The following is a 25918-nucleotide window of genomic DNA, read 5'->3' on the forward strand; positions in this document are numbered from 1 at the left end:
GAGTTTCACAAAAACTGGTACTTCTGATCACAGTACAAAAGTGCCCATTTTCAAAGCCAACCTCTATTCTCTTGTGCTCATATGGCTTCCATTGAATTTAATAGAAGCTGCACATGTGTGTGTGCAGGAACAGAATTTTGTTTCTATTGTGAACATGTAAAGGAATATGTCAAGGTTGTTAAACACAATTTTCCTCATTTAAACAATTTTTAAACAAAGGTTTCTCTTGATTCTAAAATTATATGTAATGATATTAGCCCTGCAAAATGAAGCCAGCAACATTGTTGAAGTCCAGCCATTCAGACATTCAGCATTTCTGTACAGGCAATATCATCCAGAAAACACAATAGCTAATACCAAAAATGGGACTGGATCTTTATCTCTCATGCAAACCAACTTTCCCTGTCATGCTCTTGCTTTTTGTTGCTTCTCTCATTCTTGTTTTTTTGCTTGAGTCACTATTAATGTCATGTACAAATCCCAAGTTTCATTTTATGAAAGATTAGTGGCAAAACTATTAAACCATTCTCAAAATTGTAACACAGTGAGAAATTTCACCCAGCATCCTTTATGTGGCATCATTTTTGTGATTTTCCGGCTAAATTCTCATGAAATGATATTAATAAAGTAAAATCACACTTTTTCTGGCCTCCCACACTCCACCACTTCTACTAAATCACAATGAAGATGTCAAGTGTGAGAGTTTTGCTATAGCAGTGAAAATGTTCATACAGCTGGAGGTAGTAATATTTCCTCTTAAATACAAAGAAACTTTAGAAATAAATCTTTCTATGGAATTGAAGATCAAAGAGCTAGGTCCCTAATATGCCTGTACTCACATACACAAAGAATACCCAGAAACAATGTGTCTTGGATTATGTAGGAAGAATTGTACAGTGAAGCCTGAATGCTGCAAAGACTTATGTAGATGTTTAACTTGACTAATGGAACCAATTGCACTGATTAAATTGGTTTCTTCTTCCAGTAATGAAGTTAAACATACACAAAAAGCTTTGAATGACTGAGTCAAGGTTTTATGCTTCACTTCTGTATCAGCACACGTCACTGCAAACAAAGTGAAAAGTTCCTTTTTATAATTATTAATACTGTATTTTTATATACTTATGGTAAAGATTTGTAAAATTGTTTACACTTTATAAATAAAGAACTATAAAAATGTAGGCAACCTTTCTAAAAAATATTTTACTTTTCTTGCATGCACTTTGAAGTTCCTGGTTCTATGCTGACTGGAACCACATTAAGTCTGTCAAGGCTAATTCCCGACTCTCGCACTTCAAGTGCAGAAGGTTGGGGCCTGCAAGGACTCAAAAAATTAATACTTGCCACTGCAGGCTTGTATTAAACTCCCAAGGTTAGAGTTTTTTCTCTGACCTTGGATTGGTAGATGCTGCCACCACCCAAGTGCAGAACCCCTTTGAGAGCCCAGGAAGGTGCACTTTGGAATTCCTTCCTTTGTGGTACTCTCAAGCCCTTTTATTCTCTCCCCTCCCCGGGGAAAAGCTGAGAAAGAAAAACAAAGGAAATCAGTTGTTGTCACCAGCTAATTAAACAACATGTGCACAAAACCTCCTAAGACACAAAAATCCAAATCTGTTCCTAAAAAAAGGGAAAATTGTATTAATAAAAAAAATAAAGAAAATACATCCGGGAACTCAGGCTATTGCTAGATTTTAAAAGAGCCACTACAAGAATTAAGCACCAAGAATAGCTTTCTTGAGGTCCAGTTTGAAGGTTACAAGCAAAACAAAAGCACCTGGGGTTAGCACAGAGGAATCCACAAGCCATAACGAAATAAAAGGGATAAACCTAATCACGTCTTCCTAGACATTTCCTGATCTACTTACATATGTGAGTTTTTAAATGAGTAGTTTCTAGGTATGATACTGATGATTTTTTCATACCTGGCCCAAGCGTCTTACACCATGGCTGCTGCCCTGTCCACCTCTCCCCGGGAGAACAACAACAAACAGACAAAAGGGGAGTCTTTTTCCAATTTTAAAAAGTTCTAGCCTTCCCATTAGCTCTTTTGGCCAGGTGCCCACTTACTTCCTTTTACCTATGCATAGCAGTGAGAATTTTTAACCCTTTAGAGTTAGAGCAATTAGAGAACAGCTACTAAGAGGGATTTTATAGCTACTGGCTGGCTGGGTGTCCATAAAAGGGAGCTACTGCCCCCACTTCATTTATCACAAAGTCTTATGAGAAAACCTGTCTCATGAGATTTCTAGTTTAAGATTTGGATGATTTAGACACAGTTAGGGCCTATTCCAACACCTTGTAAGCCAGTGGGAAAACTCACCAGCTGGGAAGATAGAATAAATATTCCAACATCGCTTTAGTTTAAGACCTAAGGGCTGCTTTATTTTCAAACACAAGTTCTAAAACAAAAGCAAATAAGCTCAACATACTCAGTCTTAACCACAGGTTTCAGAGTAGCAGCCGTGTTAGTCTGTATCCTCAAAAAGAACAGGAATACTTGTGGCACCTTAGAGACTAACAAATTTATTTGAGCATAAGTTTCGTGGGCTCCGAAGAAGTGGGCTGTAGCCCATGAAAGCTTATGCTCAAATAAATTTGTTAGTCTCTAAGGTGCCACAAGTACTCCTAGTCTTAACCATGTGAGTCTTTCCCAGCTTTTGCTGGATGTATAGGAAGAGGATATGCTTTTCCCCTTTGGTAACCAGGGCTGACGAGGGGTGGGGGAGGGGAAGCCGGTACAAATTACCGGGATCCGGCGGTCCGGAATGGAACCCGGGGCCCGGCTTCCCCCTCCTGCCCCCCCTCGTCGGCCCTGTTTAGCCGGTCTGCCCTTGCTGGGAGGCCTGAAATTTTTTTTTCACTGGGGCCCGAACCTGCTCTCGGTGGCCCTGTTGGTAACCAGTGTACTATGGAAAGATCACACTAGAGCTTGGCTCATGCTGAGTGTCCTGCCTACTGCCCCTGCCTCTTGAGGCAGGATGCCTCATATCTTGCTTCTTGTAGATTGCCTGCTTGCACCTAGTCATGTGTCCCGCTACTCCAGTTTTAAAGGAGCCAGAGTGCCTAAACTCACATACACAAAGACGACCCAGAATGGGAAGGGATGAGTGCAATGCACCACAAGGACCAATGTCCAGTTATGTATCTCCACTGAATTCAGTGGAGATACTTCTATTAATTCCACTGGGCTCTTAAGCATCCAAATTTTTGAATGAACTGAACCACCAGTCTTTATAGATTAATAATCATGAGTTGCAAACCATATTATAAGTATACATATATATAATGTTTCACTCATGATTTCTTGCTTATATGGCTCAAGGAATCTGTTACTCTGGGAGGGAATGAGTTAAGAACAGAGTGCTGGATTCTCTGGTCCTTTAAGTTCCCTTAGCACTGCTTATGCAAAGCACAGTGGGCCCACATGAGCTGGAGTTTTCCCTTGGAATCACCCTTATGAAAAGCTGGAGAAGGTGGGACTCTATGTCCTACATCATCTCTACCACCACCACCCATGCTGGTGAGTCACCACCCTGATTAAGGGTGAGGATTGGACAGGTGTTTCAAGGGCAAGGAGAGGAGGCAGGGGATGTGGAGAGGGTATGTCAGTGAGGAGATAGTAGCAGATGAGGTGTGGAAGAGCAAGATTCCACTACACCTGACTCTCTGCAAGCAGAAGGTCTTCTGAAGTTAACACCTCCACCCCCGTAGTTTAACTTATGTTGGGACTAGACTTGCAGATCCCACTCTCTACTGTGTCTTAGTTCTGCTCAGGTGCAACAGGGAACTGAGCCCTGAGTTTCATCCAGAACTCTGAGTTTCTTGATTTTTATAGGGTCACATTGTGCCTTTCTGTGACCTGATTAAATACTAAGTTACCTTTGCTTAAGTCTCTTCTAAATTCGTTAAGGTGTTTAGAAGGCTTGAAAAAACTGAGAAATCTTGAAATAGTTACATTTTCCCCCTATGTGGCCGGATCCTGCAAACCCTTATGCAGGTGAAAGCGACAGCACTAACATGAGCAGGGCTGCTCACCTGAAATAGCGTTTGCTGGGCAGGGCCCTTCTTTTGTCAGTTTATCAATATGGAGTTTAATTAATTACTGACATGTAGATGTAAAAATATAAACAAATTCTTTAAAAAAAACTTACCTCCTGTCACTGCTTAAATAAATTTCTGATTTTAAATAATAGGAATGTGTCTTGATATAAGTTCCAAATCATGAGATAATTAAATAACAAAGAGAAAGCAGTGGCCAAATTTTACCTTAAAGCCCTTCTGAACCCCCCAATCCAGTGTCTACTGCTATTTGGACTGGGTTTTTTTGTGTGGTTTGTGCATGCGTGCGTGTGTTTTAAATAAAGCTCGTACATGATTATGTCAAAACAATATTTTGTTTCATGTTACTTTTAATATGAATCTAGAGCAAGACAAAGTGAGGGCATAGCTGCATAATCTGAGCAAGTGACAGATTAGTTAAGGAATACTGTATAAAGTTTGCATTTCAGATTTTAGCAACCTTACTTATTGGTTTAGGCAAAATGCCTTGCACAAATGATGAGTTTGTTCTTTAACTCTGCTAAGGATTAGCCTGAGATTCTTAAAGAAAGTGTCTGTGCTATCTGCTGAACACCAGCTGTCAGGTGAGGCTTTGACTGGGTAAAATCAGCACTCCCGCAGGCTGGTGGCTCTCTTACAGGTTAAGCATCTGAGTCAAAAGGATGTACTTCTTTCGGTTTCTAAACCTGAGCATAGTGATTTCCATGATTCAGTATTTCCCCCTACTTTGAATAAAAAGTTTTGTCCAAAAAATAAAGTTAATAGCTCACTTATTATTTCTCTTCAGACTATCTTCCTGAAATATCAATAGCCTGTTTCAGCCTCAGTTAAATGTTACCATTTTATTACAACATTAATTCTATATACAACATCAAGTTTAAAAGCATTTTAACATTTACAGTACTCTTTCAGCAAGACAGATATGTTACTACTGAATCTTTTCCAATGCCTAAAATCTTATATACAGCATTATCTTCTCCATTGCCATGATACAGAATATTATTTTCCACACTATGTGGTGCTAGAGTACACAGAAATAAAATATGGGAACTTGGAATTTTTAACCCCCACAATACTCGGGGAGCACGAGGCTGCGATTGTGAGATAATCCAAAATTTAATAAACAAATCTAACTTGTGTTGCAAATGTAAACACGTAGGGCCAGATTTTAAAGGGATTCAGGTGCCCAGCTGAATTTTCAAAGGCATCTTAGTGCCTAACACTTTTGGATTTCAGTAGATGTTAGAAGGATTTTCAAAAGCATCTAGGAGCCTAACAACCATTGAAATCAATGAGTGTTAGGCACCCAGGTGCTTTTAAAAACCACTGTAGGCACATTAATATCCTTAAAAATCTGGCCCTGAGTGACCACTCCAAAGCCCATTGAAGTCAATGACAGCCTCTCCACTGGCTTCAACTGGCAATGAACTAAATCCCAAGAGATCACCATTAGTGAGTAAAAGGAAGAAAAGTGAAAACTTACCCATGAATTCAATTCCTAAGTGGTCTGCTATACCGAGGAAAGCATGGAAAAGAAGAACAAAGAAAGACAGGAAAATGTCAGAATTGGGCCCAAATAACACACAAATCATCATCATTAAATATTTATATTATGCTAACATCCTAGGGCCCCCAATGGGAGCATGGGCCCAGTGTTCTGGTTGCCGTACAGATACAGAAAAGGGACAATCTCTGCCAATCAGGGCTTACAATCTAAAGAGAGAAGCATCTAGACAGAAGGGGATGGAGCTACAACATACAAGCAAATGAATGTGGTGACGAAGTGGCACAGTTTTGTTCATTATAGTTTCTTTTATACTTGGCAAAGTAGGTTTAAAATGCTACCATTCTGATGTGGTAATAATTTACTTTCATTTTATGGGGATATACATGACTATACTAGGTGCAGAGCAACAGGAAATCAGACCCAGAAAGCTTTGGCCAACAGTTTCAAAACTGGGTATCTAAAGTTAATCTCCAAAATCCATATTTAGGAATAAATTAAAACAAAAAGGTGAAAAAAGAGGGTCATGTTTTCAGTTACTACACATGTGCAACTCCAAATTGTAGAGATTTCCCCCCCACCCACCCCCAAAATGGAAAATGTCAACTTGTCATTGAAATGGCAAAAGCTGAACATTTTTGTCCAAACACAAATGTTTTTAGATTTTGGCCTAAACATTTTTTGATTTGGAGGTTTTCAGGTTATTTTTTTTTGTCTGTTTAGTTGGTTTGTTTTATTTTGATGAAAACTAGCAATTTTCTGCAGAGAGCACACCCTTTTCATAAAAAAATCCATTTTGTTGACAACTCAAATTTCCACTAAAAGACAGTTTGATGGAAAAATTTTGACCACTTCTAGACAACAGTGTGCTATAAATATGCACAGAGATAACACAGGCTGCTGGAAAATCATCTCACCATCCTTCTCCTGGAGATGTGAAAGGAAAACATTTTAACTGCTGTCTGCTTCTTTTCATGTATATGCAAATAATCACAATACAGAAGGACCCACTAGGTATTTGGCAGGTTGGTAGTTTAGCAAGTACAATATGTAGGAAAAATGGAATTAAAAATAATTGCATTCACAATCCTAAAATGAATTAGGTTGAAACTTGCTCACAGGCTCAGGATTTAGATATATATGGCTTGGGAGTTGTGCTTGGAGATTACATCTTCTTGGATCCAGAGCACATGCTGGATGCGCTCAGACTCTGACTCCTACAGGGACTGCTTCTGCCAGGTAGCGCTGCAATATGCGTTATTGTACTTCAGTAAAAGTTGTGGCCTTGGCCTTTAATCCAGTTAACTGTGCATTGTGTTTTCTTTCTATACTATCCAGAGTGACAGTAGCAATGTACAGAACATCATGAATAAAAATACTGGGTATTCTGTGAGCTTTCAAATCTCTCTCAGATATGTTTAGTAGGGTACTTCACAAGACCTTTTCAAAGGTTCTGGATGTACTGAACTTTCACATTTAACTAAAAATAAATATCAATAGCACAAGGAGGAACTGAGCACTGTTAAGAATCTGATCTTGAAGTGTTTATACACAATGAAGTCAAGCAGTTTTTTTTCCAAAAGCAAAACCAGCTAAGTTTAGCCATGTCTCTGTCACATCAATGCTAGATTTCATATCTTTGAATGTGATGTGAAATCACGTGGTGCTTACTGAAAAACCAGGCACCCAATCATCCACCACACTACGAACATAAGAATGGTCATACTGGGTCAGACCAAAGGTCCATCTAGCCCAGTATCCCGTCTTCTTACAGTGGCCAATGCCAGGTGCCCCAGAGGGAATGAACAGAACAGGTAATCATCAAGTGATCCATTCCCTGTCACCCATTCCCAGCTTCTGGCAAACAGAGGCTAGGGACACCATCCCTGCCCATCCTGGCTAATTGCCATTGATGGACCTATGCTCCATGAATTTATCTAGTTCTTTTTTGAACCCTGTTATAGTGTTGGCATTCACGACATCCTCTGCCTAAGAGTTCCACAGGTTGACTGTGCGTTGTGTGAAGAAATACTTCCTTTTGTTTGTTTTAAACCTGCTGCCTAGTAATTTCATTTGGTCACCCCTAGTTCTTGTGTTAGGAGGAGGAATAAATAACACTTCCTTATTTACTTTCTCCACACCAGTCATGATTTTATAGACCTCAATCATAGCCCCCTTAGCCATCTCTTTTCCAAGCTGAAAAGTCCCAGTCTTATTAACCTCTCCTCATACGGGAGCCATTCCATCCCCCTAATCATTTTTGCTGACCTTTTCTGAACCTTTTCCAATTCCAATATCTCTCTTTTGAGATGGGGTGATCACATCTGCACTCAGTATTCAAGATATGGGTGTACCATGGATTTATATAGAGGCAGTATGATATTTTCTGTCTTATTATCTACCCCTTTCTTAATGATTCCTAACATTCTGTTTGCTTTTTTGACAGCCGCTGCATATTGAGTGGATGTTTCCAGAGAACTATCCACAATAACTCCAAGATCTCTTTCTTGAGTGGTAACAGCTAATTTAGACCCCATCATTTTATACGTCTAGTTGGAAACTGCTAGTTTTGCTACACTACTACTTGGAAAATGTGTCAGACTCCAGTTTGCTGAATTCATTTACGATCTTCTTTACAGTATCTGCTACAGAGAACAAGTATGGTTATGCAAAATGCACAACATTTTATAAAGAAAGAACAGTGTGGTATAGTTAGGAGAAAGAACATTGAAAGTGTCATGTGGTATAGTCTTATCAGAATGAGTTTGGGATGGATGCATTACGCAGGATTGGTGAATCCACAGATGGTTTATGCAGATAATCCCAAACACTTTTCATTCATTATTGGCATGAAATACATAGGTCACACATGCACATATGCATCTTATATTTTATAATGCTATATATTGCCATTCACATCTATAGATAGGTTATATTATTTGCAAAGGTATAAATGTATGAATGAATATGGGATCATAAACTACAAGAGTGGATAGTAATCTCAGCACATATTATATTCATAGAAATAAGATTAGTTTCCTTCCAGAATTTTCAGGTTTAATTATGTGATATTACATGTGTACATACGCAATTTGCATATATTATTTGTCTGCAAATCACACAATATTTATTTTATGTTCTTCCTTAAACACTGTAAATTAAATCAAGATATTTATAAAGCCATCATCTGCTTACTTTAAAAAAATATAGTGGAGATCAAATGCTCTAGTCTGGTCTCCAAGGGACTAAGAATATTCAGTTATAAAGAAAGATAAAGACATATTGTCTTTAAGTCTATGGCAGAACAGTTGATAAAAAATTATCTTTCTTAAACTGGGTCAAACATATCGCATAAAAAAACCCAATGTTTTTCATCAGCAATCTGCAGTCTCCTTCAAGAGTCTGCTGGTATGCTTTTCTTTAAAAAGTGCATGTGATATATCCACCCTTCCATGAAGAGGTAGAGAGATTTTTCTAACATTGTGAGAGGCTCTCTATAGATCAGTAGGAAACTATTATTATAAGTATTTAGGCTACTTCAAAATGCAATGAAATGACTAACTTTTAGTGGTGTGTGTGAGGAATGGGAAACAGGTGGAGAAATGTTAGGTAGTGGCATTTTATATATCCCATATGCCTAAAAAGCAACATCAGCTACTGGCATTATATACTGCTGACAAAGCTTTTTTCTACAGATTATGATGAAAAGGAGTCTATCTGAAATAAGCATTCACAGACCAATATCCCAGCTTCCAAATAATATTCTTATTCCTAGCTCTACAAGAAATTAGAAGGTATCTCGGTATGAAAAAAAGCCTCAAAGAACAAACAAAACAAACCTCTTGCTGACTCAATGCACATATGATGTTCTACCCACAATGGAATATGTATTTGATGAATCCCTCTTCCCTCCCAAATCTTCCCCTCCCCCACCCCCCACCCTCCACCCCAAGAAGTAAGCATAGGATACAAGTCCTTTTTTTAGGATGATTATTATGTCACTTGATGGCCTCTTTAAAGCCATTGTTACCACTTTTTGTAAATGGGTAAATTAGGCACAGAGAACTGGAATTGTCTGGATATTTACTAAGATAAGTCATTCAGGTCAGGTTAGTTGATACCCAGACTAATTCTAACTGCTATCTGAAGTGAGAACTGCTGTAGATGATAGCTGATATAGCCCTAAGGACTACATGTTTTGAATTGACCTAGGAGGCTGCTATACATCACAGAAGCAATGCTGAAATGCTTCTGCAATGCACCAATTTTTATTTGTATTTTTTTCTGTCTATAAATCAGGTGTTTCCTTTTTTTTAAAGTATGAATGCAGAAACATTCATATCCCCTATTGGGATATATTTTAGCATTTACAATAATTTTTTCAAGGATATTTCTTGAATACTCTAACATAATCACTCTATTTACATTTCAGGATTAGTGATTTAAAGGAGCCCCATTTTACTAACCCCCTTGATAGCAGCAGCAGCCATACACTCCTGAATTAGTAAATAGTATCAGAATCTCCTGACTACTGGGCCTTGAAGGGTTTCTTTGTCCATCATAAATCTTCACAAGCAGATAAGAGAAGCTAGGCTGCAATTTACATAAGTCTGAATATAACCAGATCCCCTCCACCCCCCAATGCACACACACACACTTCTTCCCTCTAAGCCTCATTATACAGGAATTTGACTTTATACAAAGTCTCCTCCAACAGCTAACATTAAGGACTTATTTTCCTTAATATCAATGCAGCCCCAGCAGCAGTGGTGTTTACTAGAAAATGCAATCTGTGGTTTTGAGGATATGAAATAAAATGTTAGATGGCTATGAGTTCAGGAAACCAATCAGTCCCACTGTTCACCCAGTAGCATTTTTACATTCTAGAAGAAAAGAGGTGTAGTTGCCAACACCAGAAAAAAAAAGATAAAATGGTTGTTTCCCAGGTTGGCTTTGTTTGGAGTAGACACAAGAGAGGACATAAAAGCTCTTTTGAAAAGCTCAGAGCAAATACTGACTCTACTGAAATAAAATCTAGCAAACATAGGACTAGTGTCTCATGTGATATAAGGAAGTGGAAACTTTCCTTAAATCCTCTGCTGGGAATACCTTTTGTCTGTGGGAGTCCCCAACATATGTAGAGAAGTGTAACCAACCTATACCAGGGGGCATATTAGAGGGACGGAGAGGCATGAGGGAGGCAGTGGCTAGAACATAATGAGCTCTGGCAATCCCCAGCCATCATCAGCTGTCACCCCCAGCAGCTCTTACTTGTGCTTTGACCAGGGCAAAGAATCAGGGAACTGTAACTTACACCTTGAGAGTCCCTGTCACAATGGGAACCTAGGCTTGGATCAGGCTTTTACCACGCAGCCCATAGTAAGGGGCAATATCCCTTATATGAGATGAGGAAGGATCAATTTCGTGAGACCCCTCTATGGGGTGCAGCATATTCCCTTCCCTTTTACATGGCCAGCCAGATGGTCATGGGAGGTGGAGCCATGACTCCACCTATTTCCTGCCCCTTCCCACCCAGTTTTACCCTTGGGAGGGAATAACATCTGTGGAGCAATCTTAGCGTTCCACCAAATATCATGACTGATTCAGGCAGCCCTAACACAGAACATGCAACATGTCTGGGAGTCCTTACTCCTGCCTGTTCCTTATGAGGCCATGATAGACAAGGGCCAATCTGACCTTTAGAAAGTAAACAGTATTTGTATTTATCATTTCTGAGCACTCAAAGTGTGCTGGGCATATCATAAGAACTATCAGAGTCACAGAACCTCATTCTCCACTGCCCTACTCTTTTTGTGGTCTTTTACACCTGTACAAGGATGCAGGGGCTGGGGTTGGGAAGGGAGGAATGCTACTATTCTGTTTTAGAAGGACGGAGGAGGTCGAGTGAGGGTTGGAGTCTCTGCTCTTTCAGTCACAAAATAACCAAATGCACAATTGTAAACTATTCTGAATATTCTTCATTCTCTGCATCCATGGAACACAAGAGAAAAAAGCCAAGTTACAGAAAACAGAAGTGAACATAAGGGTACCGTTTAATTTCATTTTATAAATAACACGTTCATTTTGTAAACAACCTAGAGCATCTGATTGTGAGCCAAAAGGTAAGTCTTATATAATAGCTGCTTTATGAAAGTAGTATGATACACCAACATTATGGATACAAAGTGGTGTGCGTGCGCGCATGCCCACACATAAAGTATCAGCAGTTTCTCCCTGGTGGGTAGACGATCCTACCAGGGAGACACTCCTCACATCTTGAAATCAATCTTCAGCTGCAATACAACACAGAAATACCCTATAAAATATTAATGATAGAAATTAATTTTCAACTTAAGAGATACTGGCCCTGCATTCATATCTGCATCGTACTCTCTCTCTTCACAGCAGCCAAAGCATTCATAGCACAATTTTACAAAAAATGCAATAGTAGATTTCAAAGGCAATAATGACAATGCTGTGATTTCCTCTCAGAGTGGGTCCTTTTTTGGAAAATGTTGTTAGCTCCTTGAATTGTCAATTTATTTAAATTAATGCCAAAATTTCCTGCTTTTGAAGAACTTTCAGAATGCCTGAAAGGAAACATATTTCTTATGAAATACCTGGCTGCTGCAAAATGATTGCATGTACGCAGGACAGTATAAATGTGTTATTACTTTGCTACCAGACATTTACCACCCCCAATTAAATATACAGCAACATTGTAGGTTTCTCTAATTTTCAGTATGGGGAATATTGACAATACCATACGAATGGTAAATACTGTGCTGCAATAAATGCCCCATTCTTTTCAAAGTGTCCCTGTACCCTTTTTTAGTTCTGTGCCATGTCATTTTAGCAATAGATTGAGCACAAATGAACACAGTATTCCAGATGAGGCATATATGTATTATAATGATATTGGGTAACTTTTTCAAAAGCCCCCTTGTGATGTTCCTAAGTCCCATTTTCTAAGTGCCTAAATCTCATAGATTTTCAATAGCATTTAGACTTGTAAGTCCTTCAGATGGTTTGGAAAATGTTAACTATTGTATTCATTTCAGTGTCCCGGAAAACTCTCCCCTTTTTACACAGAACTCTCCCCTCCCACATGGAAGGAGGGCACTTAACCAGACCCGCACCCACCTACCCACCCCATGGAAGCTACAGAGTATTTTCTGAGACTCCATACTGAGGAGGGGGGGGGTAAAAAAGGGCACGAAAGGGAGAGAAATGGCAATTTACAATCTCAACCCTCACCCCCCTACTCTAGACAATGCCGCTTTGGGTGCAGGCATCCCATTGATTCCCTGGGAGCCCGGCAGACTTTTTCTCAATCCCTTTCCTCCTGACAGAACCATGTGGGGACATCTTTGTGAGGGGATTTTTCATAGAGATTTCATCCTTTAGGTCTCCCATGTGCAGGTTTTACTGGGGTGCTCCTTTTCATTGTGCAGTCCACCTGGATATTGAGGGCTTCTCCCTGAATGGTTACATTTGCTTTGAACCAAGCAACATGTATGAGTAGTTTAGATTATTTCTTATGTTATCCTTTACTTTATGTTTATCAACACTGAATTTTATCATTATGCTCTCCATTCACTTGGCTTTGTTATGTCCCTCTGGAGTTCCTTGAATTTTTTCCAGTCTTGAATAACCTAAATGACTATGTGTCATCTGCAAATTTTCCCACCTAACTGCTCACTTCCCCTTTCATTAATAAATAAATTAAACAATGCTGGTCCCAGGTCCTGTTCCAGCAAAGCACTTATGCACATATTTAACTTTAAGCTCATGAGTAGTCTCATTGACTTCAAGACTTCCCATGTTGAAAACTGACCATTTATTCCTGCTCTGTTTTCTGTCTCTTATCCAGTTTCTAATCCATGACAGTACTTTGTCTCTCCATGATTACTTAGTTTCCTTAATAGTCTCTTGTGAGATACTTTGTCAAAGGCTTTTTGAAAGTCAATGATACAGCATGGGTGTAACCAAGAGCAGAATTTCACCTGATGCTTGCAAGGACGATATTAATAAAATCATCAGGAATTGTGGATGTGCCACAGACTTTACATTTGAAATAGAGGGCTAAATTCCTGCTCTCAGTTATACCTGTGAAAATCCAATGACTTCAATGCATAAGTGTAACTGAGCACTTAATTGTTCAAGAGATTTTGAGGGTGTTTTGTGTTGTTAGCAGGATTTAGTGAGGTGAATAAAAGGGAAGATGCAGGGAAAGGACTTAAAACAATGCACTTTGGTCTAGAATTTGCAAATAGGGCCGATCCATCTCTCAGTGAGGTCGATGAGAGCCTTTCTGTTGATTTCAGTGGAAGCTGGATCATACTCTGAATAGGTTATTTTAGAAGTGTATACTTTTATTTTAACAGTATGTGAAATGTTGTTACTAGCGTCTCTTCATGCTCTGCTATATCAGTGTCTTATTGTCCCCTCGTTCTTTGCTCTTTGGTTTCAGTACTAATAAGGACAATACTAGACAGCTTATCTTTCCTAAGAATAATATATATACATTTGATCTAGAGAGAAAGGAATAAAAGTGAAATGAGAAAGAGGGGAGGGGGAAGAAGAATCAAAGAGCAGGTAAAATGATGGAATGATAGCAGGCTAAAGTTACATTCATTAGATATTTCTGCCCACAATGGCATGAGCAGAACTGGGTGGACTATTTGCAAGGAATTTTTTCATTCACAAGTTATCCATCAACAATGAGATTAGGATGTTCATGGAATGGTTCATTATTGGTAGAATATTGTATGCAAACATATTGCAGGCTAAAAATTACAGGGACAAATGTGTGAAAAATGAATTAAGAGAGTCCCAATACCATTTAAAATATTTATATTTACCCTTCTCTCCCCCTTGAGATATAAGTTAAGGAAAGCTGTCAGACTCAACTTTGAATTCCTTAGCCTTTGTTGGTTTGCAATGCACGAGACCCACAACATTCATAACATTCTTTTTTATCCACCTAATCTGATGCTAATGAAGATTGGTATAAATCTAGAGGCATTCACAGAATGTTTTTGTAATTCACCATCAAATAATGTAGTTACTTTAAGGACTCAAATCAACAAAAAATGTATACAACAGATATTATATTGCTGAAGTCCATGCATCACTCCAAAAGACTGGGTCATTAACTAAATAATGTGACTGTATCATAGTTCATTATTGTGATTTCTGCTCTGTTTTGAATCATTATATTCTGAAGACCTAACATATTACTAAGATGGGAAGGTTATTCATTTTAATATTTAATGTTACGTGTTCCTTTCTAAACAGATAGTTGCTGATGTGGGAAAAATGCTGTGCTTTATGGTCCTTGCACTGTATGTATTTGTTGCTAGTCTTAAAGTCGCTTTAATTTACACTTTATAAATACATAGGCACCTGGGAATACCTACTAATGAGCATAACAGAGGATACACTTGGGCTCACTAATGGATTAATTTATTACTACCTTGAAGAGAAAATGTGACACTATATCTGAGTTGCAGAGCTTTTTTCCTGACAGTCATATTGAAATGATATTTTCCCCAATTCAAAAGAGAGGGTTTATTGTCCCAGCTGCCCCCTAATCCACCAAGTAAATGAGAATATAAAGTACATCTCTAAATGGCACTGTCCAATAAAAGACAGAGCTAGAATAGAAAATACTCTCCAGGGGCTGCTGTGGCCATTATAATCTGTTCTAAGGTTAGGCTGACTTTGGCAAAGAGGAGACAACTCTCAGTGCTAGAGCAGTGTACTTTCCTCCCCAATGAATCCCACCAGCTAACTCATAGGATTAGTTAAATTGTCCTAGATGGAGGAAATGTGATCGCAAATCTGTGGTGCATTACACTGGGGCAGCTAAAATGCTGTAGCCATATGTGGCAGGAGGGAAGAAGGTGAAGTTTACTTTATAGGTATAGTCCCTGTCTAACCTGTCTCAGACTCAAGTGAATAAGAATTCACAGGTGCTTGGATAAGAACAGCATCTTCTCCTGGCAATTTACAAGAGTATTTTCTATTTCTTTTTCCATTATGGTTTATGATGGTTAGTATTAGATAGTGTTCACCCTGTTAGTATATTTAATGATGTTTATCAATATGACAAGTTATATATCTACACCAAAGCAACGGGCTTTTTGAACCCAGATTGGTGTCTGTTGATTTAAATGGAGCCAAGGGTGTTTTGGGACAAGGATATTTCTCCATTTCAATAGGGAGTCTCATTGTCCAATACCAATATAGGTATTTTCATGGGAAGCTAAATTAGGAGACAGATTGATTACAGTAGTGTCATTTCAAAAAAAGCTAACAAAGGGGGGTTTCTATGGCAGAGTCAGTAATCAATATTGCAACAATTCAATGTTCTGAGGTTTTTTATTTTAGGACATATCTTGTCCCTATTCTGTATTTGCCAACAAAAGTCTATAGGGAGTTATCAAGATTAACCCATTAAGCCACTCAACCATTTTGAGAGATTTTGACTGATTTTGTTCCCTATCCCCTCCACCCTATCCCATCAGCAAGAAACACACTTGCCTTTTTACATTTCCAGTACATGTTATTTTTTTTCTTGAATCCAGGTTATTTAAGAGGCACAGTAAAATTTTTTAGAGATTATATTAATTTGTTTTTGTAATGTATTTATACACAAAACACTCGATGCAACCTTTTTTTTCCAGTGGGAAAATAATTGCTTTGGATGGTCCATTGCCTTATTTATTCCATTGGAATGAAAGGGCACAATTTAAATTTCAGAAGATTACCACTCAAAGAACTGGTGGAAATATTATTTGAGATACTTAAAACTGGACAAGACAAAGAACAAGAAATATAATAAGGAATAATTGTACTATGTCTTAGGAGTGACTACATGACTATCTGTGAACTTTTACTATTTCTCTATTGTATATGGTTCTCTGAACATAAAGATACTGAGAGTCAGATTCCCTGCTGTTACCTGTCCTCTTCGTACTTCTCAGGTGGCAGAAGGGGTTTGGATAGCATCAGAATCTCCCCATCTGGGGATTTTCTGGCAATAGGGGAAGTTCCACATGGTGATTAACCATTTCATACATCACCACTCCCAGACTGCTCTAAATTACACTATGTACATCAGCAAGCTAGCTCACCTGTTTCCCGTATGTCATTCAATCCCTATAAAAGTGACAAAAAGAATGTACATCCAAATATCCTTCCTGCTGTGCTTGGTCATTTTGTAAAACAAACTTTTCATTATTCATCCATTTTTTTAAATAGCCATTTCATATCAAACCATTCAAAATTTGGTGTGCTTTCAGTGTAAACCAATGAAAGGTGTTTTGAAATCTGATTGTTTTTTAAAAAAACTTTCAGTGGGTAAACAGGTAGAGCTATTCTTACTTTCAATCAAAATTTCATAATACAAGATTTTCAGAAATAAGTTCCTAAAGTTAGGGTCCTAAATCCACACTTTGGCTGCTACATAAATTGACTGATTTTTCAAGTGGCTTCTGGTGAAATCAGTGGCAGTAGCTGGGTGCACTTAGCATGCTGTTGAAAATCAGGCCATTTTTTTAGGAGCCTAAATTTAGACATCACACACTGGACCATTTTCACTGTAATGTGTAAACCTTGTATTTCATTTCATTTTTTTGGAACAGTCACTAGTGATCACATCTATGACATCCCAGATGTGCTGTTTTTATTGCCACTGATAATAGGATAAGAAGTAACTGGCTTAATCTGAAGCAAGGGAGATTTAGGTTAGAAGTTAAGAAAAACCTTAAGGATAATTAAGTATTGGAATAGGTTACCAAGGGAGGTTGTGGAATTCCTGTCATTGAATGTTTTTAAGAACAGCTTAGACAAACACCTGGCAGGAATGGTCTTGGTCCTGACTCAGCACTGGGGGCGTGGGGGGGGGGGGGGGGGGAAGGAGGTGGACTAGATAACCTCATTAGGTCCCTTCCAGCCCGACATTTCTAAGGATTCTATTTTTCTATATTGTGCAGCAATCCTCAAAACCACAAAATTAGATTGAAGATACCATCAAAAGGTTAATTGTTCTTTTCGCCACTTTTGTTAGAAAAATTGGTGAAGGGGAAAAAATTTCAGCTGGATTTGCTTTGCAAGCAAAGCTGTTTGTAGTGCCCTAAGGGCTGACCCTGGCATAGCTGCAAGATGGAGACCCGAAACACCATCGATCCAGTGCCAAAGGAACACTTCACATTTGACAAACGTCCAACAAAAACTGTTCTTATGAGGTATAAATAATATACAGTGCTGAAGAACGGAATAAACTATTGATTTTCTTTCCCTTTGGATGACAAAGCAGAACTTGCTTGTGGCACTGCTTTGCTCTGCCACCAGAACTGAAAGATTATCTGTGAAAATAAATAATAATGTTTCATTCTTCAGAGAATTATGTAAACTAGAAATACAAACAACTGCACCATCTGGAGCCTGCAATTTCCACCAGGATAATCTTACCTTTCCCCTATCCTAAAAGGATGCCTCAAATAAATCATCTACATTTAATACCATTATGTTATTTCTACAGGTAGCAAGGCTAATAAGTAATTTATTGTGGCTGCTGTGTTGACCTTTAATGGCCAGATCTACCCTTGACTTATACCCAAGTAACTCTCACTGAAGTGTTTAGGATTGCAAATCAGTACAGAATTTGGCCCTATGCTATTAACTATTTGTGTGTGTATTTATGTACAGTAGAACCTCAGAGTTCCAAACACCTCGGGAATGGATGTTGTTCGGAACTCTGAAATGTTCATAACTCTGAACAAACGTTATGGTTCTTTCAAAACTTTACAGCTGAATATTGACTTAATACAGCTTTGAAACTTTACTCTGCAGAAGAAAAATGCTATTGTAACCATATTAATTTAAACGAAACAAGCACAGAAACAGTTTTCTTACCTTGTCAAGTCTTTTTTTTAAACTTTCCCTGAATTGTTTTAGTAGTTTATTTTTAACACAGCACTGTACTGTGTTTGCCTTTTTTTTGGTCTCTGCTGCCATCTGATTGTGTACTTCTGGTTCCAAATGAGGTGTGTGGTTGACCAGTCAAGTTCGTAACTCTGGTGTTTGTTACTCGAGGGTTCTACTATATATATAGATATACACACACCAAAATAAATTAAATCACTCTAGATTATGTGTAATAGTTCTTAATTTAGCACAGCACTTGCTAATATGCATATAGTCCCACTGAAGTTAGCCAATGGAACTTTTCACATGATAAAAGCTAAGCATGTGCTTTAGAGCTTTCCCGCATGCAGGCCAAAATCCTTAAGATTAGGTATCTTTTTTTTTTTCTGGACACTGTGAAAGAAGAGACCATGGAAACATATTATGTCTGATTTATTTCATACGTGATACCCAGAAATGGTCACAAACTTGGCCACATGAGTAAGGACTGAGCAAGACCATCAAGGTTTGGCTCCATGCCATGCTTCATCTGAATCCACACAATTTAAAGATGCTCTTGAATTTTAATTGCTAATAGTTTCAGTTTACACAAATAGAATTGGATGAAAATGAACAAACTGGCAAGTGCATTATCCAAAACTGAAGCCATCCACATATCGACCCTTGATCTGGACCACTGCACGTGGTTCATTATAAAACAAGATTTACACAGATGTTGAAGCTCTTTCTAAATGTATCTATCAAAAACTTAAAACAAATGTGACCACTTTATGTGATCAGATCCTTCTCTTGCATCTGAGCATGCAGCAAATGGTGCATCTAGTTTACTAGCTTGATTTATGGAATTCAATAGCCTTTGCTGAAAGCTTCTTTCAAATTAAACCCCACTCATCAATATGCATCTAATAAAGCAGGCATTTTTCTAACTGGGATGCCAAGATTTTCCCTGAGATTTTGCAGTCTCGGCATATCAACTATATTGGTTTATAATTGGCAGAACAAATGAAAACTTCCTTCCTTATTCAGTATCATTACTGAGTCCACTCTTCTTGTCTCTGGTAGGTCTTCTTGGTTTTTGGCTTCATTCAGTATTTGCAACAACCACTCTATTATTATTTCTATTGCATTAGCATCGAGGGGCCCCAGTCATGGACCAGTACCTCATTGTGCTAGGAACTGTAGACACATGTAACAAAAAGACAGTTCCTACCCCAAAGACCTTACAATCAAGTATTAGATTTACCAATAGCTTATACAATTGAGCAGCGACTCATCTGCTCCTATGCTTTTTTCCATTTGTCCAACAACTAATAGCCTTCTTAACCTTACCTAATCACAGCCAATGAATCTTCTGATATAACATAATCATCACTGTCATCTCCCACCTCTGATTGGCTAATGATGCCAGCCTCTATCACCCACTTATTATATTTTCAAACAAGCACCTTAGTGCTTTCTCCCATGCTGCCCCTCGCTCTTGGGAGGAGCTCCCTCTAAACATCTGCAAAGCTAATGCATTATCCTTCTAAATCCCTCTTTATAACTTCTCTTTTTCATGATGCTTACAAAGAACTTAACAGCAGTTAGGCTGCTAGTATGGAGAGACCACTGCCTGTCATGCTGGCCAATACTGGCTCATTGTTTTCTTGTATTCCCATGTCTCTCTGTATCTGTCTGTTGTCTCTTGTCTTATATTTGGATTGCAAGCTCTTTGTGGCGTGAACTGTCTTTTTGTCCATGTTTGTACAGCACTTAGCACAATGAGGTCCTGGTGAATGACTAGAGCGCCTAGGTTATGGCAATACAAGTAAATAATAATAATAATAATAATTTGACAGCACTTTGTGTATAGCCAGTTTCAATGTTCCCTGTGTACTCAATTATGAACTCACACTGCAAGCATCCATATGAGTAAGTTTATGCACATGAGTAGTCTCTTTACACTCAATGGAGCAAACTCATTTGCAGAAAATTAAGCACACACACAAAATCTTTCCACGATTGGGATATTAGTCAGTCAACTTTTCCCTTGCCAAAAAGACTGTCACAGGAACATCAGAAAGAGAGCAGAAAAAAATCAGGACATATTATTTAAAAGATGTTCTGTCAGAAAACTGATTTTTTTATTTAATTGACCAATTTTACAAGACTCAAATTCACAGCATCCTGTTTAAACAACAGGCTATATTTTAAAAACAGAGGACCAAACCATCAGTTGGTGTAAGTCAGCATAGCTGCAATGAAGCCAATGGTGCTATTCTGGTTTATACCAGCTAAGCATGTGGTCTATAGCAAGCTAAATTCTAAGCTATTCAGGGGGCTGTTTCCCCCCAAGGGAAGTGTGACTGATGATATTGTCATAGGAACGAAAGAAACTAAGGCCTGGTCTATACTAACCCCCCAATTCGAACTAAGGTATGCAACTTCAGCTACGTGAATAACGAAGCTGAAGTTCGAAGTACCTTAGTTCGAACTTACCTCGGTCCAGACGCGGCAGGCAGGCTCCCCCGTCGACTCCGCGGTACTCCTCTCGCCGAGCAGGAGTACCGCAGTCAACGGCGAGCACTTCCGGGTTCGACTTATCTCGTCCAGACAAGACGCAATAAGTCGAACCCAGAAGTTCGATTGCTTGCCGCCGAACTAGCGGCTGGGTATAGACGTACCCCTAGATTAAATGTGTGTGTGTCAGGTGGGGGGAATTGCAGAAACTAGTTAAGATGGACCAAGTAAAAATCATCATCATCGTACAGCTAAAATCAAATACTGTATATTCTATAGATGTGGGTTTTCCCATTGGTACATGTGAATTAGATTACAGAATGCAAATAGTTCACTTAGCTAAAGCCAATGGCAAATTATTTTAAGTATTTGCATCCAGTCATTTTCCTTTCTAACAAACCTATATTTAGATGGTAAGTGATATAGAAAGGACAGAGAACTGCAGGAGGCCTTTCACCACTCATTCAGAAATATAAATTATGTAATAGTTGCATAAGTTGATAAATGTGATACAGTAAAATGCCTTTTGGCTTAGTTCCTATTTACTTTTCAACACGTTACAACCACTGCAAGGACGATCACTTGCCTTTTTTCCTCATCATTAAAACAAACAAACAAACAAACATACATTACAGAATTGAAATCTCCCATCAATTACAGCTCATAATACAGGCTTGCTCAGAGAGCCATATAGCATTATACTGATCCAAATCAGGCACTGACATATCTGATTATCACAAAGAACTTCAATTAAGACTTCAGGTACAAAAGTATCATTACACTGTTTTACATATGAAGGAAGTAAGATACAGTAAGGTGACTTGCCCAAGGTTGTGATATGAATCAGTGATAGAGAGACCCAATGCTCAGTCCTGTTGTCTGATCTTAAGACTATATTCCCTTTCTATCAATTTGAAATACATGGGGTAGATAGGAAATGAGGTACAGTGTAAATGATGGATTTGAAGTCTTAAATCATGATTTGAGGACTTCAGTAACTGAGCCAGAGGTTAGGGGGTCTATTACAGAAGTGGTTGGGGGGGTTCTGTGGCCTGCAATGTGCATGATCATGATGGTCCCTTTTGAACTTAAAATCTATGAGACTGTGCTCAGAGTTATCATAATTGCTTAATGGCATTGTAGCTGCTGGGGAGCCGACAGGAAGATTGGCCCCTTCCACCTTCCTCCATCCTTCCACTCTAAGGGCTCACACAAAGCTGAGCTCTGCTCTGGGCAAGGCTCCTGTGCTTCTCCTCAGATCTAGCCCCCTTTTACATAGTAAAATCACACTATGTCTGTAGCCTGGCCAGCCTCCACATACATGGACACTGGCAGCTGCATATGCTTTTATTTATTTATTTGGCTGAGCTTCAGAAGGGCACCTAAGGGAATTAGACATCGACTTCTCACTTAATTTAAAAAATATTTGGGTACCTACTTCCCTTAAGCTCCTTTGGAAATCCCAGCCTTGAGGTTACAGAAATTGGTCCCTTTTCCAGTATATGATAGTGAAGTCTCCTAAGAGTAGATAGGGGTTGGGATGAGGAGAGGCACCTACATGGTTATCAAGAAACTAGTAAAAGTTGTGAAACACACCCTAAAGTAACATACAGCCATTTTAACAATATATTGTCTGAAATGTTGCTGGAAGCATGCATGAATTAGATCATTTACCTTGTCACAGGCTGAAAAATTAAACTGGAATGCAGTATTTTTTTGAGGGGGTGTGGGTAACACAAAATATCTGTTAAGACACAGCAAGCCTATGAACATCTTCAAAATATCTATAGGGGCTTTCGCACCATAATTTCTGAATGAGCATTTGATAACACGGCTGTGTAAAATATAACCAGCTTCCAGAGCAACACTGAAGGGATCGCTAATAGTTCCCCATATTAGAAACATATGACATTTAATGAACATTTTTCATGCTAAATGTTACTTTACACCTTTCACAGCTCATTAAGCAGTTCTTCTCTTGCCTACACAAAAATGTTCAGATAGAATCCTGTTTGCTGTTCTGCAAGGGCCCAGGAAATTGGGTAGGTTTTTATCAACATCACAAAACCTAATTAATTTCCTCAACTTCTGGAGCTGCTGAGTACTCAGCTCTTTTAGAAATCAGGCCATTTATTTATCTGCCTAATTGTGAATTTAGGAGATTAGATTTAGGCCCACATTTTGAAAAAAATTGGTCATTTATTGCATTGATGGTATTAATAAAAACCATATAATGTTAGGGTTTTTATATCATATTATATGGAGACAGAATTATTTGAAGATACAACAAAACCCTGATTAACGTGTTTCAGTTTTGAGATCCTCACTTATATGAAAATTGCACACTTCAAAACCTACTGCAAGTTTGTAATAGGGCTCCCTGAAAGGATTTTAATTCTTCTTAGAAAGAGAGAAGATCATCCTCTTCTTAGGAAGGGATTTTTCCATGTGTTACAGAAGAAGAGGAGTGGCCTCATTTTTTTGTTAAAACTTCACAGAGCCATAAGCCAGAAAGCTTTGAAGACTTATCACTGTCTTGGACTCAGTACGAAATGATAATATTCATTTTATAGCTGGGACAGTTTATATGATCTTATGGACGATCACCCAAATAGTATATTCCTTCCTCATGATCAGTTCACAAAGATACTCCAGTACTGCACAAACCTCTCTTGGCTGAAGTACTGAAAAACATATAGTAAGTGCTTTGATTCAGAATTCCAGCCTACCTGTGCTATTGCAATGCTAATCCCCCCGGTACTGATTTTACTATACAATGTGTTGTTTAAAAATAAAGTATCTGCTTTGTTGGCCAACATATGCATTATGGCCTGCAAACTCTTAAGTGTGTGCTTAACTTTATACATGGAAGTCATTGGGACTACTCACAGGTGTACTGTTAAACGTGTGCGAATATTTGCAGGGTAAAAGCTTACAGAGAAGTCATCAGGTTACTGTAGAAACTGATAGGGTGCAGTCTTGTTGGGGGGAGGGTTGTTTGTTTGTTTTTAATGGGTCTGGAAAATTTCTATGAGAACTCCTGGGAATTCATTTGCAAATTGATCCAACAAAACACTTACAGTTAAGTACATGCTTAAGCGGGTGAGTAGCATCTAGTCACTTAAGCATACCTTTAAATGATTAATGTATTGGGGACTATGGGGATGCTCAAAATCACAGGAAGAGCTCTGTCCAATGTCCATGGTATTAATTAAATAATTTCATGCACCATGAACTTATGTATACTATATGCAAATGAAATAATGGGTTTTATGTCTAACTCACCTATGCCTAATGCTTCTTAAAATACCGGTACTTAAAAGAGAACAGATTCCTATTCAGATGTAAAGTAATGTTGCAATATCAGAAGCTGTCAGCAAACAGCTTAAAAAGGGTAATAAAATGGATCACTGACTGTCATTATCTCAAGAAAATCAGTATAAAAACTGAATGAAGTAATTGTAGCTTTGGATGCATTGATAGAACTTAGGGTATTTGGTTGAAATCTACAGTGGTAACGCTTAAAAACATTTCAATTGCATTTAAATAAAGAATACTCTTTCTTCAGAAGTTCTAATACTAATTAATGAGGTAATAAGTAATGAGGGAGAGTTTTAAATAAAATGAAGTTTCATGCCATGCCGGCCTCTCTTACCCTCTTCTCCCCTTTACTTTTAGCTTATCCTCACCTCAGTAAATAAATAAATATTGGAGCAAACATGACATTTGCTGTCATCACATCAGATTGTAAGTGTAACCCACACACCCTTTCGGTGTGGTGTTCTGTCCCATCTAGTGGCACCAAGACCACTTAGAGAGAATCATAGAATCATAGAATATCAGGGTTGGAAGGGACCTCAGGAGGTCATCTAGTCCAACCCCCTGCTCAAAGCAGGACCAATTCCCAACTAAATCGTCCCAGCCAGGGCTTTGTCAAGCCGGGCCTTAAAAACCTCTAAGGAAGGAGATTCCACCACCTCCCTAGGTAACGCATTCCAGTGCTTCACCAATAGTGTTTCCTAATATCCAACCTAAACCTCCCCCACTGCAACTTGAGACCATTGCTCCTTGTTCTGTCAGAAACTTAAATGAGTCTGCTCTACAGCCTTAGATAAGCACCAGCTGGCTTTTAGCTCATGCGGTAGAGAGGCTCATGCACTAAGCTCCCGAGATCCCCAGTTCCATCCTGCCCACTGACAACCAGGATCTGTCGGATTACAAGTGGGGGCTTGTCCGGGATTTCAACTGAGAAATCTCTGAAGCTCAGGATGAGCTTCCTCAGCTAGGGGAAGTATGTAACCCACAAACCTTTTGTGTGTGGTGTTCTGTCTCATCTAGTGGCACCGAGACCACTTATAGAGACTGTTAAAATGAGTCTGCTCTACAGCCTTATCTAAGAAGCAGTTGGCTTTTAGCTTATGCTGTAGAGGCGCATGCACTAAACTCCAGAGGTCCCTGGTTCAATCCCACCCACCGGGTTCTGTGGGTGTTACATAAGCTCCGCACAGATGGGACAGTGTTTGTCCAGTGCCTAGCAGAATGGGACCCTCTTCTTAGTTGGGCCTTGGGCACTACAACACATAAGAATAGTTACCATCCTGTAATTTCACTGCCATCATTCAAAATACCCAACAACTTTTTCAAAATATTATTATATAGTGATTGAGCAAATTGAGTGATTATATTTGGCTGTAAAAAACAAAGGAGGTCTCTAGTAAACTTTATGGCCTAGGATAACTAGGATCACACTTATATGAGACTCAAAAATTCAGTGGATACAGATAAAAAGTACCACTAGTCAGGGCCAGCTCCAGGCACCAGCGCAGCAAGCAGGTGCCTGGGGCGGCCAACGGAGAGGGGCGGCACGTCTGGCTCTTCGGCAGCAGGTCCCTCAGTCCCTCTCGGAGGATAGGACCTGCC

The 25918-nt window shown here is 38.8% G+C and overlaps 1 protein-coding gene across 3 annotated transcripts in view; it reads right to left on the reverse strand.

Annotated features, from left to right (window-relative positions):
• Nucleotides 1-25918, reverse strand: part of NRG3 (neuregulin 3) — an 873897-nt gene that overhangs the window by 121189 nt on the left and 726790 nt on the right. For 2 of the 3 annotated variants that reach the window (XM_024209543.2, XM_029912006.1), the window contains exon 4: nucleotides 5543-5566. In XM_024209543.2, coding sequence (XP_024065311.2) covers nucleotides 5543-5566 — 24 coding nt within the window. Of the gene's footprint in view, nucleotides 1-5542; nucleotides 5570-25918 lie in introns of all 3 variants that reach the window. The other variant, XM_024209535.2, reaches the window with a different exon arrangement.

Source organism: Terrapene carolina, unplaced genomic scaffold, assembly GCF_002925995.2.
Source record: "Terrapene carolina triunguis isolate 2854851 unplaced genomic scaffold, T_m_triunguis-2.0 Scaffold146, whole genome shotgun sequence".
Taxonomy (NCBI): Eukaryota; Metazoa; Chordata; order Testudines; family Emydidae; genus Terrapene; species Terrapene triunguis.